The 18,935-nt window shown below is 36.7% G+C and overlaps 1 protein-coding gene across 2 annotated transcripts in view; it reads right to left on the bottom strand.

Moving 5' to 3' along the window:
* Positions 1–18,935, bottom strand: part of SEPTIN7 (septin 7) — a gene marked incomplete at its 5' end in the record, with an annotated part of 75,374 nt that overhangs the window by 24,043 nt on the left and 32,396 nt on the right. For both annotated transcript variants that reach the window (XM_084783777.1, XM_084783776.1), the window contains 3 exons: positions 2,115–2,249; positions 4,065–4,165; positions 12,967–13,073. In XM_084783777.1, coding sequence (XP_084639903.1) covers positions 2,115–2,249; positions 4,065–4,165; positions 12,967–13,073 — 343 coding nt within the window. The remainder of the gene's footprint in view (positions 1–2,114; positions 2,250–4,064; positions 4,166–12,966; positions 13,074–18,935) is intronic.

The raw sequence follows: 18,935 nt of genomic DNA, 5'->3' as shown, positions 1-18,935 counted from the left end.
GTATCAATTTCACTGTCATATTGTTTCACTTAATATGTAAGTATCAAAAAACCACTAAGAATATTTTTGCTCCATCTCTAAAACTTTGTGCCTAGGAATAGGCAGAGGAAATAAAATATTTCCCTTGAAAAATGGATTAAAGCCACACATATCCTTTGAACCATAATCTCCTTTCTTCAAAAAACAAACAATTCTCACTTCCCATTTTAAGAATATAAATTGTTTTTTATATATCTAAGGAGTTTAAAACATAAAAACTGCCCCTAAAACAAGACTGTAATCTCATGGGAATCACTAACACTTAGAGTCAGAAATATGTTCTATAAACTCACTATTAACTCTAATTTCTAACTGTAGATTATTTTACTAGGCTGATAAAAAATTAAGCTACGGCTGGGCAGTGGTAGTGCACATCTTTAATCCTAGCACTTGAAAGACATAGTCGGAGGAGCTCTCCAAGTTCGAGGCCAGCCTGGTCTATGGAGTCCAGGACAGCCAGGGCTACACAGAAAAACCCTGTCTCAAAAATAAAAAACAAACAAACAAAAATAATAAAAGAGGTTAAACTGGAATCACTTTTTAAAAGCAGCATAAATTCAAGTGCTACCTAAGAACCTGTATATATACAGTGTGTGTGACAATTTGGGGTTTTATTTTGGCTTCTAAAAAGTGGACAGGGGTGAGGAACTGGCTATTCTGGAGACTGATTGAGGGACGTTGAACTGAGCTACATCCTAGCCCATGCTTTTTTAAAATTTATTTTTAATATTTTTTAATTTGATATGATGTTGCTATCAAAAGACAGCCTAGGCTGGTCTTGAATTTGCAATCTTCTAGAGTCAGCTTTCGCCTACTGAGATTACATGTACGTGCCATCAAAGCCTACTGGCATGTCTCATTTCTAAAACAACAACAGAAAAAATTTTGAGTCTTTTAAGTAGCTGTCCTGGTTTAGTGATATAAATATATAAACTTCTGAGAGTACAACACACTATTAAGCATAAAAGATACTTCTCCAATATTCCCACAAAAAGAAAAGTAATTACATATGGCTCCCTGTTCTTATAGTAGAACAAAGAAAGAGAAACCAAAAACAGAAGGAATGAGTTTATACTAAACTAATTTGAGTATTGGGTGACAATACTACCTAGTTTTATATAATAGTTTAGTTCCCTTGGGTGGGGTGGGGGGGGGGAGAAGAAGAGGAGAGAGATTACAATACAATGCTTAGGTAGCTAAATTAAGTTGTGATTTAGCCCTTCCCCACCAAAAAAAAAAAAAAGACTGAGGAAGAATACTAAAAATATTAATAGCTAATGACAACACTTATCTACCCAAAAATAGACAAGTAAAGTTTATGTTTAGCTTTTTTTTATTTTATTTTTTGGTTTTTTGAGACAGGGTTTCTCTGTATACCCTTGGCTGTCCCAAACTCGCTTTGTTGACCAGGCTGGCCTCGAACTCACAGAGATCCACCTGCCTCTACCTCCTAAGCGCTGGGATTAGAAGCATGTGCCACCATGCCCAGCCTATATTCATCTTTTAAAGAACAGGTTAGCTACTACCAAGCAAGTGGTATCAGGTGAGTGTCTTAATACTTTACTCTTAACTACTAAAAATGAGGGTAATGCCGATGTAAACAAGGTAATCTGCACAGTTAAGGTGTAAGAAGCCACTAAAGAAATAGCACAAGAAAGCACTGGCGCTTAAGCTTCTTTTTTATTATTATCACTTTTCTTACTAGGTTTATGGCAAGCTACTTTGTTTATAGCCTGTTACCTTGGGATTTCTTAGAATCTCTTACAAAAGCATGGATAAAACAAAAACTTCAAAAAACTGTTAGTTTTACATTCTCAAAAATCAGACTGGAAACTGGAAATACTTTTTTTGTGAAGCAGATGAAATGTTTATGTATGAGGAATTAAGGATAAAATGACTACCTAGCTAGGACATAAACGGGTTGTTCCAAGCCACTTTTACATGTGGTTAGGTTCTTTTATAAACGATCTAGTTTTATGTACTTCACAGACACAACTACTCCAAAATATGCACACAAGATGAGAATTGTATAGTACACAATAAACAATGCCATAGCCAAAATTCGCGGTACTAACCCATGTCCTGAAGGAGCAATGAAGTATAAACAACACTGCACCCTGTTATCGGGCATCTGACGTCGGTTCACTCGGGATTCTGCATTTAAGTAATCTTCAAATTTACTATCAATGTAGTCGATAACAGGCTGCCAGCTGTGTAACGCAGACAAACAGAACAACTAAGTTGTAATCAAACAAAGAAGTTAACTGTTTGACAATTAAAGGATTGTAGTTTTGATTTAAAAACAAAACAAACAAACAAAAACAAAAAACAAAAACCTCACCAGTAGAAAACATCTCAAATTGTCCTTTGTTTGTTTGAGATGGGGTTTCACTGTGTTGTCTAGGCTGACTTGGACTCACTTTGTAGACCAGGATGTCCTTGGAACACAGAGATCCCCCCCCTCTGTTCCCCTAAGTGCTGAGATTATAGGTATGCACCACCAAGCCCAGCAGTCAAATTTGTTATATACACTGATTCAAAAGTAGGTATAAAATATGGCTGGAGAAATGGCTCACCCATTAAAGCATAAGGAACTATATTCCAATTCTTCAAACCCATATAAAAATCCAGGCATAGTGATGCATGCCTGTAACCCCAAGCTAGAAGGAAGGTGTGGGTTAGAGACAGATGGATCCCTGATGCTCACGGACCAGGCAGTCTAGTTAAACTGATAGGCTTTACCCTGTCTCAAAAACTAAAGGTAGAGCTGGGCATGGTAGATCCTAGCACTTGAAAGGCAGAGGCAGGTGGATCTCTGTGTGTTTGAGGCCAGCCTAGCTAGTCTACAAAGTAAGTTCCAGGACAGCCAGGGTGCTTATACAGAAAAACGCTGTCTTGAAAAAAAAACAAAATCAATCAATCAATGTGGAGAGGAACCAAGGAGACACTAACCTACACCTTAGACCTCTCTACATGTCAATACACACACACACACACACACACACACACACACACACACACACACACACAACCATATACATATATAACACTAAGAAAAACTAGATTAAAAAAAAAAAACTACCTGAAGTATATCTTGACTCATTACTTTTATCTCTCAAATTTAAAAAATTGTTCTGTGTCAAAAACAAAGTTCTGATAATTAAATTACATTGATAAACATGTAAATGCTAAATATTTTACAATATGAAAACAATTACATCCACAACTTTAAATCCCAACAAAGATTAAACAATACAAAAAACCTCATGAACTTACTGGGTATTTTACTTACTGGGTATTTTAAGAGTCAAGAAAATGTTAATTAACTGCAACTCAACTTCAATGTGAAACTAATAATACTAATACTTATTACTAATATAGAATTAATTTGAACTAGAGTTTCATAGTGTTTAACTCATCTATAATTTACTGAAAAATTGAAAGTCTAAAAAGTTAAGTAAGTTAGGATGTGATAGATTTCATTTAACAAACACAATTAGTTAACTTTAAATTTATTATAATTATGTATTAGTATAAAAAGCATTAGTATATTAATGTGTGGTGTGGTGGTAAGAGAAATCAGAGGCTGAAACAAGAGGATTTATATTCTCAACCATCTTGGGACCAAAAGAGATCAGGCCTCAAAACACCAAAAGGGGGAGGAAAAAAAAGACACAGAAACAACAAACAAACCACACCAGTCTGGGAAGCAATATTTTCAAGTAAAAAAGGAAACAAATTTGATATATGAACCCAAGCCCTAATCATTTAAAACTAATGATTCTCACTGTAAGTTTTTTGTTGTTTTATGTTTTTGTTTGTAAGGCAGAGCCTCACTGTATAGTTCTGATTAGCCTGGAACTTGGTATAAAGAGCAGGCTAGCATTGATCTCAGAAGTATGCCTGCCTCTGCCTCCCACCTGATGAGACTAGAGATATGTGCCACCACACTTGGCTAATTTTTAAGATGTGAAAAGGTAAAGGTCTAACTATTCTGGGAAAAGAAGGGGACAAACATTTCTTACCAATTACTATTATCCACTGCATCTCCAAATCCTGGAGTATCAACTATCGTCAGCAGCAACTGAACACCACCTTCTTTGATTAAAACTTTGGATTGCTCCACCTGTAAGAATCATTGGTGTACATGTTAACTATATACTCTGTGAGTTGTTTCCTATAACAAGAGGCAAGATATCTTCTTCAAGGCTGTCAAATACAAATAGTCAAAACACTAAGAATGTGACATTTATATAATTCCTGATTGTGTCATGGTTCTTCTTGCTATAGGTAATTGTATATATGTGTGATAATATAAATGTATATGTAAAAAAATTAAAAAAAAAAAAAACAAGAGGCAAGGGCACTCAAGTCTTTCAAAACTAATCTAGAAGCAATTTGCAAATGAAATCTAACCATCTACAGGTTTACTGTTTCCGTGTGTGTGTGTGTGTGTGTGTGTGTGTGTGTGTGTGTGTGTGTAAGTGCTCACAGGTGTGTAGCTGCACCTGTGTGTGCATGGTTGTGGAGGCCCAAGGTTGATGTGGGAGTCCTTTCTAAGCTACTATCTTGTGTATGGAAGCAGGGTCTCTAAATTGAACCCAAACCCCACTGACATCACTAGTCTGGCTAGGCACTTGCTCTGGGCATCCTTGTCTCTGCCATACTATGTCTTTTACAAGGGTTCTAGATCCAGACTGCAACTCCAGTTCTCACACTAACTGGGCTTTCTCAACCTGCCAGTAGTTAGAATAAAGACACAGAGATTTATTAATTTTTGTAAGTAAGCCTTAGCTTACTACCTCTCAGATAGCTCATCTAAGATAATTAACCCAACTATTCTAATACATGACTCACTATGTGGTCCAATACCTCTTTCATTCATTCAGTCTCAGCACCTGTTCCTCTCCACATCTCACTGGCAGAGTCCCTGAATTACTGAATCTTGCAGAGACCCTCTCTCAGCCCAGAAGTTCCACCTTTCTTCCCCTGCCTAGTTATTCACAAGCAAATGTCTATTTAACCAATCAGGGGGTGAGGAAGGTATATGTTCACAAAATAGTGAGGTGGGTGATCAGCCATAAGAATAACAATACCAAAATGTGGACAGTACAGTACAGTACTCAGCTATCTGCCAGTAGGGAACTAACAATTGATTAACACAGAGACTTAATGCACTTAATGCACAACACTAACATTTTCTTGATAATAACTGGGGCCATTAGAGACCTAGTTATTTGAAAGAGAAACACATGTAAATGGTATGCCAAACTCTTGGCAAACTCATCTTGTGTCTTTAGAAGCTTTAAAGTGTTGTAGGAAGAAAGGCTTAAACTATAGCGCTAGTTCCTTTGCAGAATTTATGGTTTTCTCTCAAGGAACAGCTGTGTGGCCAAAGGCACATATCATCTGCCCAAAGCATATTCTGTGGTAACTACCTTTCAGGAATCTTAGAGAAAGCAAACACTCTTTCAAGAGCAGAAATACTTTTCCCAAAGGCTCTAGATGTATTGGTATGCTAACTTAAAGAAGCCATGGCTTGTACTCAACCTTTGAGCATCAAATGCCTACAGCACCATTAAGACTACTGTATTTAAGGAGAAAATGTGATCATAAGCATGTGAAAAGCAGCTTCTGCAATTAGTGCTGAATAATCACTAGGTAGAGAAAGTTTGATATACTTTTAAAAATTATGAAAATGAGGATGCCTTTCCACCTCCCTTTGACATTTTTTAACAGAGGTTTGCTAATGAATAAAGAGATTGTGAAGCTGAAGCTAAGGTGTGTGGGCAAGAGAGTCATTTGCAACAATGTCCAATAACACTTCTGAGATGGCAAAATTAGTCTTCACCTATACTGTCCAATAAAGCAATTCTTGGTTGTCTGGTTACTTACCTCTTGGAATGTTGATGACTGCAATCGAGGAACTAAATACTTAGTTCTATTTCATGTGAATAAACTCAATAGCTCACATGTAGCTACCAAACTGAACATTATATGTTTACTACAATCAAAAAATTTTTTTGAAAAAAGTAGTTTATTATCAGGAAGTTGTTGAAATTGGAGAAAAAAAAGTCAACAATTTGGACATACAAGTCTATGGAAGGCATGTTTTCTGTCTCTTAGATAGTCCTTGAACTTATCTTTCAGATCAATGTTTTTCAAACTGCTTTGATCTTGTTCTTCAAACTGCTTTGATCTTGGCTTATGTTATCAGTGAAAACTGAGTATACCAAATATAAGCATATTTATCTACTAGCAATCTGAATATCTGAAAAGTTATCAACTCACTATTAGTAAGTATGAAGTCTATATAGATTAAAAACTATATATCAATAAAGAAGAGTTGTAACTATGCATCAGTATTAGATTATCAAAACAAAAAAGTCAGTGAGGCATAATGGCGCACGCCTGTGATCCCGGCACTCGGGGAGGCAGAGGCAGGTGGATCTCTGTGAATTCAAAGCTAGCCTGGTCTACAAAATCCTAGACAGCCAGTGCTACTCAGAGAAACCCTGTCTGGATCTGGGGCTGGGGGCTAGGTGCAGTCTAAGAAGTTTACACTTTTTGGTCAAAGGATAATCTGGTCACATCTACCTCTTGAATTATATCTTGGCTCATTCCCAGCTCTTTCATAAGAGTTAATGATAAATGTCGCTAAAAAGAAACAACCAGAGGCTGGAGCAATGAATGGCTCAGCAGTTAAAGAGTATATGTTGCCAAGATAGGGGCTAACAACTAACTGTAACTCCAGTTCCAGGAGACCTGACACCCTCCCTGACACCCTCTCTTCTAAGACATCTAAACATGCATATGGTGTACATATACATCACGTACATATAATAAAACAAATTTACTTCAAACAGTGTCTGTTTTTTTTAAATTAACAAACCCTTTTACTCCTTTAATAATAGTATATATTAGCCACACAGCTTAATATGACAGCTTAACTTTTAAGATATTTTTTGTATTAAAAAAGATTAGGCATTGGAGCTGTAAGTAAAGTGGCAAAGAGATTATTTAGCATTTTCAAGGCCTTAGGTTCAAATCCCAGTATCATTCGCTTAAAATATTCAACTTGTTTATTGACTTAATAAGAAAAATAAAGCATTTATGTATTTAATGAATCTGTTTATACAGATTATTTTCCATCAAATACAAAGAAGTCAGCAGCAAATGGGAAAGATCCAAAAACTAGTGCTGTAAACTAGTGCCATTCACAGGGTCCAATTCTATCATATCATCTGGTTTTGCAAGTATCCTCATGGGACCCATGGAAAACAAATTAATTCAAGCCCAGGAATTTGAAAGTTTTAGTAATCTGTGCCAAATGGTCACTTTCCCATGCACTCTTCTTATGCAGGTCACATAGGCATATTTTAGAGCATCACCCACAGTTCTCGAAGATTAAATGCGTAACTTACTGCCAAAGAAATGAAAACACAGCATTTTCAACTCTATTTTTCTCTAGAACTAAGTAAAACTAAGTCTCATATTGTTTATGTGTGTTGTTGACTTACTGAGGCATCCTTTGGCTCCTTACATCCAACATATCAAAGATACTTCTATTTCTAATATTGTAGCTTTTCAATCTAAGCGCAAGGCAAGCCTTCAATGACTATTTTTCAGCTTTACAACCAAAAGGACTACCAAGTGCATTAAATGTTTTAACCTAATGTTTACAAGAATCTTATTAACATAAACAAAATGTGGTATTTAATTAAGTACACAACATGTTGAAGAGAGGTTTAACATTTTCTGTCAAGGGTTTACACCTTTATTTATACTTCCTCAAAAAGTGGCAGCAAGGCCAAAGCTCTGAAGAGAGCCTGATATATTTACTTGCCTCAAATTCAGAAAATACAGCATTTAATACCACGAATATTTCTTTGGAAAACATAAAAAAGGAAAGATGTGGTACCATAGTACCATAACCCTGTACTCTGAGCACCCAGGAGGTAAATTACAAACAAGGATAGGGCTCTTGGGAATAAATGATCCCTTTATAATCATTAATAAGCATTCACTCTTGTCCTCTGCAGAGCTATCACCAATCTTCAGTGCCAGACTTATCTATCACTCAACCTACTGCATCTTGCCATCATACCTTTTCACTAAATCCTAAGAACTACCTCAATAGCACCTTACTTACAGCAGCATCTTTGTTATTTCATAATTTCTATGTTTTCCAACGATAGATCATTAAAAATGTTGTGTCAATCATTACTAAAGACCCAAACCTAGTATGTAAAGGACTCGAATGTTTATGCAACTGATTGGCTCAAAAACTAAAAAGAAATAATATCTATAGGACATTTAGCTCTGTGAAAAGTTTTCAAGAAGTCTATAAATATAAAGCATTGTATAGTATAACCCACTGCTTTGAAACTGCATTGCTACTGAATCTGTATCACTATAAAATGACTACTGAAGTGATTTACTAAACTTCACATACCAAGAAAACATTTTACAGTAGATCAAGTGTGCCAATCAAGAACTTAAAATTGCTGGATGTGATAGTGCATGTCTTTAATCTCAGACCTTGGGAGGCTGAGCCAGGCAGATCTCTGTGACTCTGAGGATAGTCTGGTCTACAAACAAGTACAGGACAGCCAGGTCTACCCCAAGAACTTGTATCAAGTTTAATATGTATTTAACAGCTGATTTTGAGATCACTGTTTCTCAGTGGTCCTGAATGAAGTGAAGGTATAGACAGACAGACAGACAGATAGATAGAGAAATAAAATGTAATTATCATATATATACTATTGCATATAGTATATTGTTTGTTAAATTTTTCACCAATCTTGGTATCTTTATTTGAAATAAGAACATGAAGAGTGCAACTGTCTACTTTCCCCCGTTGCTTAATTTTTAATAGCCCATGTAGGAAAACTATATAAATGAAGACAGAAGTAGCATGGCACCATTGTATTCAGTTTGAAATATTCTTCAAAGGGTAAGGAGAAACACTTCCCTCTCTACTTTCTACTGAGATAAAATGAAAGCTGTTTACAACTGTCCACGAGCACCACAAAACAGGAGTTTTCTATATTAAACTTTGTGAGTATAACAACCTGAGAATTTACAAGAGATGGAAATTATCTGAGGCTTGCCTCCATCTGAAGTACACTTACGTGGAGAACCACTAGTATAGAGGAAACCATGCCTGATACCTACTCACATCTGGAAATGCTCAGCAGCAGTCCTTACGCCAACAGCGGAGGTTAAAAATTAATCTTAAGTGTTCAAGTGAGACCCTCACTTGAATCAGAACAGTGATCTCAGAATCAGCACTCCGTTAGTTTAAGTACTTAGTAATCTTCCAAGACTATGAATGTCAACAAATCTCTCCCTCAAAACACAGGTTTCCTATACATTTAACATTCAGGGAGGAGACTATGACGTTGTGGTATTACTTATTAAAGTTTCACTCTTTGGCCATAACCTAGGAGAAGATTTTTCTTTTCTTTCATTTTCTGACAACCGGAAATGTTCCAAAAACCCTTCAGGTCACAAAAGTCACGGGCATTTCTCTTTCAAAACTCCAGGTAGTATGCCTATATTGCTCTCTATGTATGAAATGTGATATAATAATAGACCAGTTCCCTCTACTGAGACAATTTATTACTTCAAGGACAGATCATCTGCTAGACTACTGGGCTGTGGGGGAGCCAACAGGCTGCAAAAGATGATCACATTTTAAGTAATTCAGGCCTTCTGAATGATTCTCATCCACAATATGCCATGTTCTTCCCTGGTAGTAAAGAAGCAAAAGTTACATCTTTCTAAATAGATGCTAGCTGGGAATAAGACCTAACTGTTTAAACTGTAAGGGGTTCATATTTAGATAAAGAATTCCTGAAAATGAGAAAGAAAATGATAGGAAATATTAAAATGATGAAAGCAGTGCAATGAAACTTAAGTAGCCAGTTAGTAAAGCTGCCCTACTCAACCTTACTGCACATCGAATGCATGAAAGCCATATAACGCCTTTTGTCTTTACACATACATATACAGAGTTATTTGTGTGAGTAAAAAAGATAAACCCAAATATTTATTCAAAATAAAAAGTATATGCTGTGGCTTATTTCTACAAAACAGTATTACCCAGCAATCAGAACGAGTACAACCAGCATAAGTAAGAGAAATAATCCTCAGGGGAAAAAAGGAGCTTCAGAAATAAATCTACACGAAGTTCAAGAACATCCAAATTAATCCAGAAAGGTGAGGGGTTTATCTCTGAGGACGGGGTGATATAACATTGGACGAGAAGCATGTGGCAACTTCCTAGAATGCTGTAAATGCAGTATGCGTTGACCCAGAAGCTGGATACCTAGATATATGTATGCATGTGAAAATCCACAATACTTATGGTTAAGTTTGTACCTTTTTTTTATTAAATCAAAAAGGCATTTCAACGATAATAAATGTGTTTTCAGAACAAAACTGAGTAAAACAGGACAAAGGAAAAAAATAACACACCTAATGTAGACAATATCTCATGAATCCTATAACAGATATTTTTGCAATTTGTAGAACAGACTATGGCTATAATCTTTTACTGAATATTTTGTCATAAACATGTTACACTAGATTTCTAGGTGTTAAAAATCCCCATAATTACTTGTTAACATTTTTAAATTACTGGCAAAAGTTACTGGGGTGAATAGGTAAGGATAGCTAAAAATAAAGGGTGGACAAGTAAAGTACTTGCCACACAAATCCCCAAAAATCCATGTAAAAAAGCTACCTAGGTGCAGCAGTATGTATCTGCAATTTCAATGCTGGCCAGGCAACAGAGCCTGAGAAGAAAGCTCCCAGCCACTAGAAGACATGTCTCAAAAAACAAGGTAGATGACTTTCATGTAGCAAAATAAACCAGAAGAAAGCTGTTAACTTGTAAAACTGATAATGTGTTGTAATTCATAAAGTAGTAATAAAGAAAAGCTAATCAATTTATGAAGAATTTATTAGTCTATTCAACTGACAGTCATTATCCATCTACAGCATGAGAGAGAGAGAGAGAGAGAGAGAGAGAGAGAGAGAGAGAGAGAGAGAGAATGTGTGTGTGTGTGTGTGTGTGTGTGTGTGTGTGTGTGTGTGTGTGTAATAACATAGTGCAGTTTGAATTTGCAACTTGTCTCTTCATTCATTACATGATCTCAAGGTATGGCACAGTCTCTGTCTCAACTGTCACATTTGTAAAATGAGATATTTCTACCATCTACACATAAAGTTATAAGACTAATAATCAAGTAAATTAATAAACATTCACAGCATTTACAGTAGTATCTGGAAGATAACAGTGACTCATTAAGTCTTAGATTTTATGATTGATGGAGATCTGAAATTAGCTATCTACAGGCTAGAAAAATAATGAGAACTCCGAAAATTACATAACCAAAAAGTTTTTGTAGGTCTATGACAATATCTAGCAGATTATTTTATATCAAATACATCTGAACTTAGAAGTCTACTCTGTAGCATTCATTAAAGATTTCCAAGTTTGACGATACTGAATATTAAAAGCTACATTTTAAAAAGTTTTTCTTTTTTAGGACTAAAATCTTCACTATTAATCACAAAATAGGCTGTGTAGACTCACATTCTTAGAAACATCTTTCTGTAGGTAATTTTAAGGTTTAATTTTCTTCCCTTTCTAAACCAAACAAAGCTAAATGAGAAATAAAATTTTCTCTTCACAAAACCACTACCACCACCTCCTCCTCCTCTTCTTCTTTTTTAGTTTTTCGAGACAGGGTTTCTCTGTGTAGCCTTGGCTGTCCTGGACTCACTTTGTAGACCAGGCTGGCCTCAAACTCACAGAGATCCACCTGCCTCTGCCTCCTGAGTGCTGGGATTACAGGCAAAACCACTTTTAATCAAATGACTAAACTGCATTTGGCAGTGTTATGTTTCTGTCCTTCTACCTAGCTCATTTATAATCACTACTACTTCAAATCTAGCTAAGTCCACATGCGTCAACAACGTGCTATGTAATTACTCCATCAGCCCATCAGTAAGGTTTTAAACCAACAGTTAGAGCAGCGCTGCCAAGCAAAAATATATAGTGATCCATGCAAGTACTTTTAAATTTTCTGAACTACATTTATTGCAAAACCTTGGGAATGACAGGTAGCTACAGGCTATTGTGTTGCAAAGTCTAGAGCAACTATTCTCAACCTATGGGCTGTGACCTCTTAGGAAATCACATATCTGATGTCATATGGTTGGGGTCACCGTTACATGAAGAGCTGTATTAAAGGGAAGTCTGAAAATTACTGGTCTGGAATCTAGGCTGTGCTTATAAAGTGTGTTCTGCCACTTAGGATCCTGTTAGAAATGCAGAAATCCAGTCCTACCACAAACATACAAGATCAGAAACTATATTTATTAAGATCTCAGCTCATCTGCTTGTCTATAGACTAAGAGGTGACAAATTGGAGGCCACACAGCTTGGTGGTCTTACATAATTACTACTGCCATTTAGCTAACATATGGTACTAACTCACTGCAATAGTGGAAATGTTATATGGCTGTCCAAAATAAGAAACAGCATTTGTGGCAACAGCGCATTTGAGATGCATATGATGCCATGTGAGAAATTGCTTTCTAAACTTCACTTAATTTTATTGGCTCAAGTTTAGCTGTATGTGCAAAGTGAGTATCATAATTGACAACAGAACTCTGGGGTTATTACTACATCACAATGTAGTTTTTAGGAGGGTCATGGGGTAATTACAGCAGGCTCTAGTCAAGATAATTCCTCTCTCATCAGCCGAGTATGTTTTTGTGTTTAATTTAATAAAGTCATGCTTACCACTTTCCACTTAAAGGTCAAATATGAATGTACTTCTAGACACTAAATAAAAGTTATACAACAAATTGTTGCATGGCAACATAACTCTAAATAACATTATATACCTGTACAGTCTTTTTGATTCTATGAGAAGGCCCTGGATACTCTGGAGAATACAAGTCTGTGAGGAACAATGAGTTGATTAATGTTGACTTTCCCAGTCCAGATTCACCTAAAATAAATAGAAGAAAAATCTGTCAAACTTAGGTGTTTTATACAATAGATATAATAATGCTAGTACTTCACTGGTTTGTGACACTCTAAAATATATGACAAAGACTCCACATTAGGGCTGGAGAGATGGTCCAACCATCAAAGGCTAGGTTCACAATAAAAAACATCAAGACTCCATATTAGAAAAAATATCTTTTAATTCTTTTCCCTTTATTTATTCTTGTTCCATACAATACATCCAGACAGCAGCCTCCCTTCCATCTCTGCTCCTCCTGGTTCCTCTCCTTCCCCACTTCCCCTCAGATCCACTGCTCCTCTGCTTCCTTTCAGAGAGAGAAAAAAAGGATGCAGAAAAAATATTTTTGTCCTCAGTTTCTCACTAGCACGGTAAACTGAAAGGATCTAGAACCACTTATGAGATAAACTTCCAGATAGTTTAGATTAGGTTAGCCACTGGGCATGCACATGAGGCATTTTTGAGTTGGTATTGTAATAGAGGTGGAAAGACCCACCTAAAGAGAACGGGGGCTGACAGGAGACATCACTCCCTGGGAGTTAGGTCCCAGCTTACATAAGTAGCAGCTAGCTGAGAGCAAGCAATCAGCTTTCTCAGCTTCTTGCCTGGGTGCAAGGTAAGCAGCTGCCTTAAGCTTCTAATGCCAGCCCTTCCCTGCTACAGCAGGCTGTGAACCCAAGTAAACCCTTCTTATGTTGTTTTTGTCAGGGCAGTGTACAATAGCCACAGGAAAAGGAAGACACTAACCAATTAAGAGCTACACTGTCAAAGGGTTTAAATGTTTAATAACTTACCACCCATCATCTTTAAAACTAACACATATAATATTGTAACTGACACTTTTAACAGAAACGTACTTTAATGACCAAAGTCAGTCACATTAAGGGGGGAAAAAGATTAGCTAGCTTATATATTGTCATTTCAGTGAAACAAAAAGTAAAAGTATTCATCGTTATTGTAGACAATAATGAATGACCAAAGATATTTAAAAAATAGAAATCTGGGACTACAAAGATGGCTTAAGATAATGGTTAAGAACACATACTGTCTTGCAAAGTAACCCAATTAGACTCCCTGCGCCTATGTCAGCAGATCACAACTGTAAATCTAGCTCCAGGCAACTCAATGCCTCTAGCCTCAGTGGGCACCTGCATTTCCATGCACGTGCCCAAAAAAGAGAAGAAGAAGCTCTGGCATGATTTCTACTGTGATCACATATTCTTCAATTTTTAATGTCTAATATATAGTGCCAAGCATACAGTTCATTTTACCATAATAGAAACACCTTTAAGGTATACATCATACAAGGTTAAACTACACTATAAAATGTAATGGTAACTGATGTCACAGTTAATGCATTTATTTTTACTACTCAATAGACAATAATAGGCAAGTTTTGAATTAAATAACATTTACATATGCAGGCTGGGTTCTGTTCATAATAGCTCAAGAAAGAGCTAAGATCCTTACAGTTAAAAAATATCCAGAGAAACATATTGGCACAGGAGACAACTTTCTGAACAGAACACCAACAGCCCAGGCCTTAATGTCAACAATTAGTAAATGGGACCTCATGAGGCTGAGAAGCTTCTGTAAGGCAGGAGACACTGTCAAGAGAACAAAGCGACAGCCTACAGACTGGGAAAAGGTCTTCACCAACCCTACATCTGACAAAGGTCTAATATCCAAAATATATAAAGAACTCAAGAAATTAAACACCACCAAACCAAATAACCCAATTGAGAAATGGGGCTTGGAACTAAACAGAGAATTCTCAACAGAGGAATATCAAATGGCTGAGAAACACTTAAAGAAATGCTCAACCTCCTTAATCATCAGGGAAATGCAAATCAAAACAACTCTGAGATTCCATCTTACACCTATCAGAATGGCTAAGATCAAAAATTCAAGCGACACCACATGCTGGTGAGGATGTGGAGAGAGAGGAACACTCCTTCATTGCTGGTGGGAATGCAAACTAGTACAACCACTTTGGAAATCTATCTGGTGCTATCTCAGAAAAATGGGAACAGGGCTTCCTCAAGACCCAGCTATTCCACTCCTTGGAATATACCCAGAAGATGCTCCAGCGCACAACAAGAACATTTGTTCAACCATGTTCATAGCAGCCTTATTCATAATAGCCAGAACATGGAAACAGCCTAAGTGTCCCTCAACAGAAGAATGGATAAAGAAACTGTGGTACATATACACTATGGAATACTATTCAGCTATTAAAAACAAGGAATTCCCGAAATTTGTGGATAAATGGATTGAGCAAGAAATGATCATAATGAGTGAGTTAACCCAGAAGCAGAAAGACTCAAATGGTATATACTCACTTATATCTGCATATTAGCCCAAGGGGCATGTCCCACGAAAGACTTCAATTACCAGGAAACTGAGACAGAGGGCAGGACATTCTAGTGGGACTCTAGATGAGAGAAGCATGGGAGAATGGCAAAGTAGAAGGATCCAGAGGGTCCTAGAAGCCTACAAGTAGAACATTATGATAGGCAGATTTGGGCACAGGGGTCCCGCTCAAACTAAGGCACCAGCCAAGGACAATATAGGCGGTAAACCTTAAACTCCTACCCAGATCTAGACAATGGACAGAACAGTCTCCTCAGTAGAGTGGAGAGTGGGATATTACTTTCTCACATACTCTGGTGCCTCACCTTTGACCATGTCCCCTGGAGGGGGAGACCTGGTGGCACTCAGAGGAAGGACAGCAGGTTACCAAGAAGAGACTTGATACCCTATGAACATATACAGGGGGAGGTAATCCCCCTCAGGAACAGTCATAGGGGAGGGGAATAAGGGGAAAATGGGAGGGAGGGAAGAATGGGAGGATACAAGGGATGGGATAACCATTGAGTTAACAAGAAAAAATAAAGGAGAAAAAAATGAAAAAAAAAAAAGAACTTAAAAATAAATAAATAAATAAATAAATAAATAAATAAATAAATAATATCCAGAGAAAAAAATAGCAGAATGGTACAAGTCACTTTAGACCTAAGAATACAACAGGTTGAAAAATAAATCTATGCAAAAGAGGAAGAATAGTCATGCTAATATCACACAAAAGAGGTCAAAAACTGTTAGGACAGTAAAAATAAAACAAAAACAAAAGCAAAAAAACCTCAACAGACTTTGTATGCTGATAAAAGTATCAATTCACAGAGATATAACTTACAAACACACATCAATTCACAAAGATGTAACTATTATAAACTATTCTAAACAGAAAGAGCTAAGATCCTTACAGTTATAAAATATCCAGAGAAAAAATAGCAGAATGGTACAAGTTCTCCACTAATATTTACATGTTAATTTTCTAGAGTCAAATGGATGAAAACAGATACCAAATAGCAAAATTTCCAAGTATGTAAAGCAAACAATAAAAGTAAAGAAAGAAAGAATTCTATAATTATAGTCAGACACTTCAGTCACAGATAGAACAACTAGATGGACAATAATCTAAGGAAACATTAACATATGAACTATATTATGAACAAAGTAGAGCTAATAATGTAGGTGAAACATTAAACTCTGTAGAATAACACATATTTTTCTCACATAAAAAGTAAAAGATTTTTTAAGGAATGACTAAAAGTCTTCATATTTTTTTTTAACTATAATCTTTTTTGTGGTACCTCCTAGGTATTCAGGCTGTCAGAAATTCATTCACGTGAACGATGTATAAGCACAGTTCATTCTATGAGAAGCATATGGCCACAGAGGTGGCTGTTGAAGCTCTGAGTGAAGAGTGGAAGGGTTCTGTTGGTCGAAATCAGTGGTGGGAATGAGAAACAAAGTTTTCTCATAAATCAAGGCATCTTGACCCATAGCAAGGTGCACCTGCTACTGTGTAAGGAGTATTTTTGTTATAGAGCCAAGAGAACTGGAGAGAGGAAGCACAAGTCTGTTTGCAAACGTACTGTGGATTCCAATCTAAGAGCTCTCAGCTTTGTTATCATTACAAAGAAAAGGGATGGGGGAAGACCACCAATGTATTGTGAAAAAGCTTTTAAACAAAGATGGTAAGAAGCCCAGGACTAAAGTACCCATGATTCAGCATCTTGTTACCTCACGTGTCCTGCAACATAAATGTCAACATACTGCTCTAAAGAAACAACACACTAAGAAAAATGAGGAGGCTACAGAATATACTAAACTTTTGGCCAAGATAATGAAGGAAGCCAAGGAACAGACTGCCAAGAGATGTTAAGCTGTCCTCATTGAGAGTTTCTTCTTCAAAGACTAAGTCCAGTCAAAAATAAGTCTTCAAATGTAACAATCAGATCTTAAAAAAAAAAAAAAAAAGCTGAAATAAAAACATCCATTTTCTTACCTTAAGTAAACAAAACTGGTGCAAGGAGACAGCTCAGTAAGTAAAGTGCTTTGCAATAAAAACATGAATACCAGAGTCTAATCCTGAGTACCCATGTAAAGGCAGGATGTGACTGTACTCACCAAGCCCAGCACTGTGCAGGCAGAGACATAAAAACCCCTGTGCTCACCACTCAGTCTAGCCTAATCAGTGAGCTCCAGGGTCAGGGAGACAGCGGGATCCTGTCTTAAAAAAGAAAAGGGGGAAAAAAAAAAAAAGAACGCAAAGCAACTGAGGAACTAATATCAACTTGTGGCCCCCACATGCACACACACACAGAAGCACATGAACAAACACATACAATAAAAATAAACTGAAATTTTTACAAATATTTAGAAATTAATCAACATATTCTCATGCAACCAAAGGATCAAAAAGAAAGTTATAAGGAGAATTAAAATATATAGAGAGAAAAAGGAAAATGACAACACAGTATGCCAACCTTATGGCACTAAGAAAGGCAGTACTAGGGATTTGTCGGTTATAAATGCTTACATAAAATTGATGCTCTGATTTTTTAAAATTGCCCTTTCAGCTTGCACATCTAGAAAAGAGTAAATTAAACACAAAAAGAAATAATAATGGCTACGGCAGACCAAGAGAGGGAGGGGAGAGAAGGAAAAAAATTAGCAAAACTAAGTGAATTGTCCAAATAGGGCCTTCAAAAATAAAAAGGTCATCAACTACACTGAAAATAAAAGAGAAAAATTGCAATTAGAAATTTAAAAACATGGAAGCCGGGCATGGTGGCGCACGCCTTTAATCCCAGCACTCGGGAGGCAGAGGCAGGCAGATCGCTGTGAGTTCGAGGCCAGCCTGGTCTACAAAGTGAGTCCAGGATGGCCAAGGCTACACAGAGAAACCCTGTCTCGGAAAAAAAAAAAAAAAGAAAGAAAGAAAGAAATTTTAAAACATGGATTATTTCACATTTTACAATAAGAGAAAGGCTAACAGGGTATTGTGACTATGCCAACAAACTGGATAACACACTGGATAAGACTCTGAAACTTATATGCCCTATAAAACTAAGCCATGAAGAAGAAACCGTGTTAATGAAGTCACATCTTGGAAGAAAACTGAAACTAATCAAACTTTCCATAAAAGAAAAGCCTTGGGCCGAATGGCCTTACTAGAGAACTCTACCCAACACTTAAGGAAAGCCAATTCTCTTCAAACTCTTCCCAGAAATTAGAGGAAGGAATACTCATTCTATGAGGCTAGCATCATCTTCATACAAAGGCCAAACACACATAAGAAGGGAAAATTAAGGTAGGCATGGTAGTTCAGATCTGTAACCCCAGCACCCCAGAGACAGTAGGAGGATGCACTGTGGAGGCAGAGGCAGGCAGATTGATGTGAGTTCAAGGCCAACCTGGTCTACAAGCGAGTGCAGGACAGTAAAGGCTACACAGAGAGACCTTGTCTTGAAAATCCAAAAGAAAAGAAAAGAA

This window comes from Acomys minous (genome assembly GCF_964271855.1).
Source record: "Acomys minous genome assembly, chromosome: 5".
Classification (NCBI taxonomy): Eukaryota; Metazoa; Chordata; class Mammalia; order Rodentia; family Muridae; genus Acomys; species Acomys minous.
This window is presented reverse-complemented; position numbering and strand designations above follow the sequence as displayed.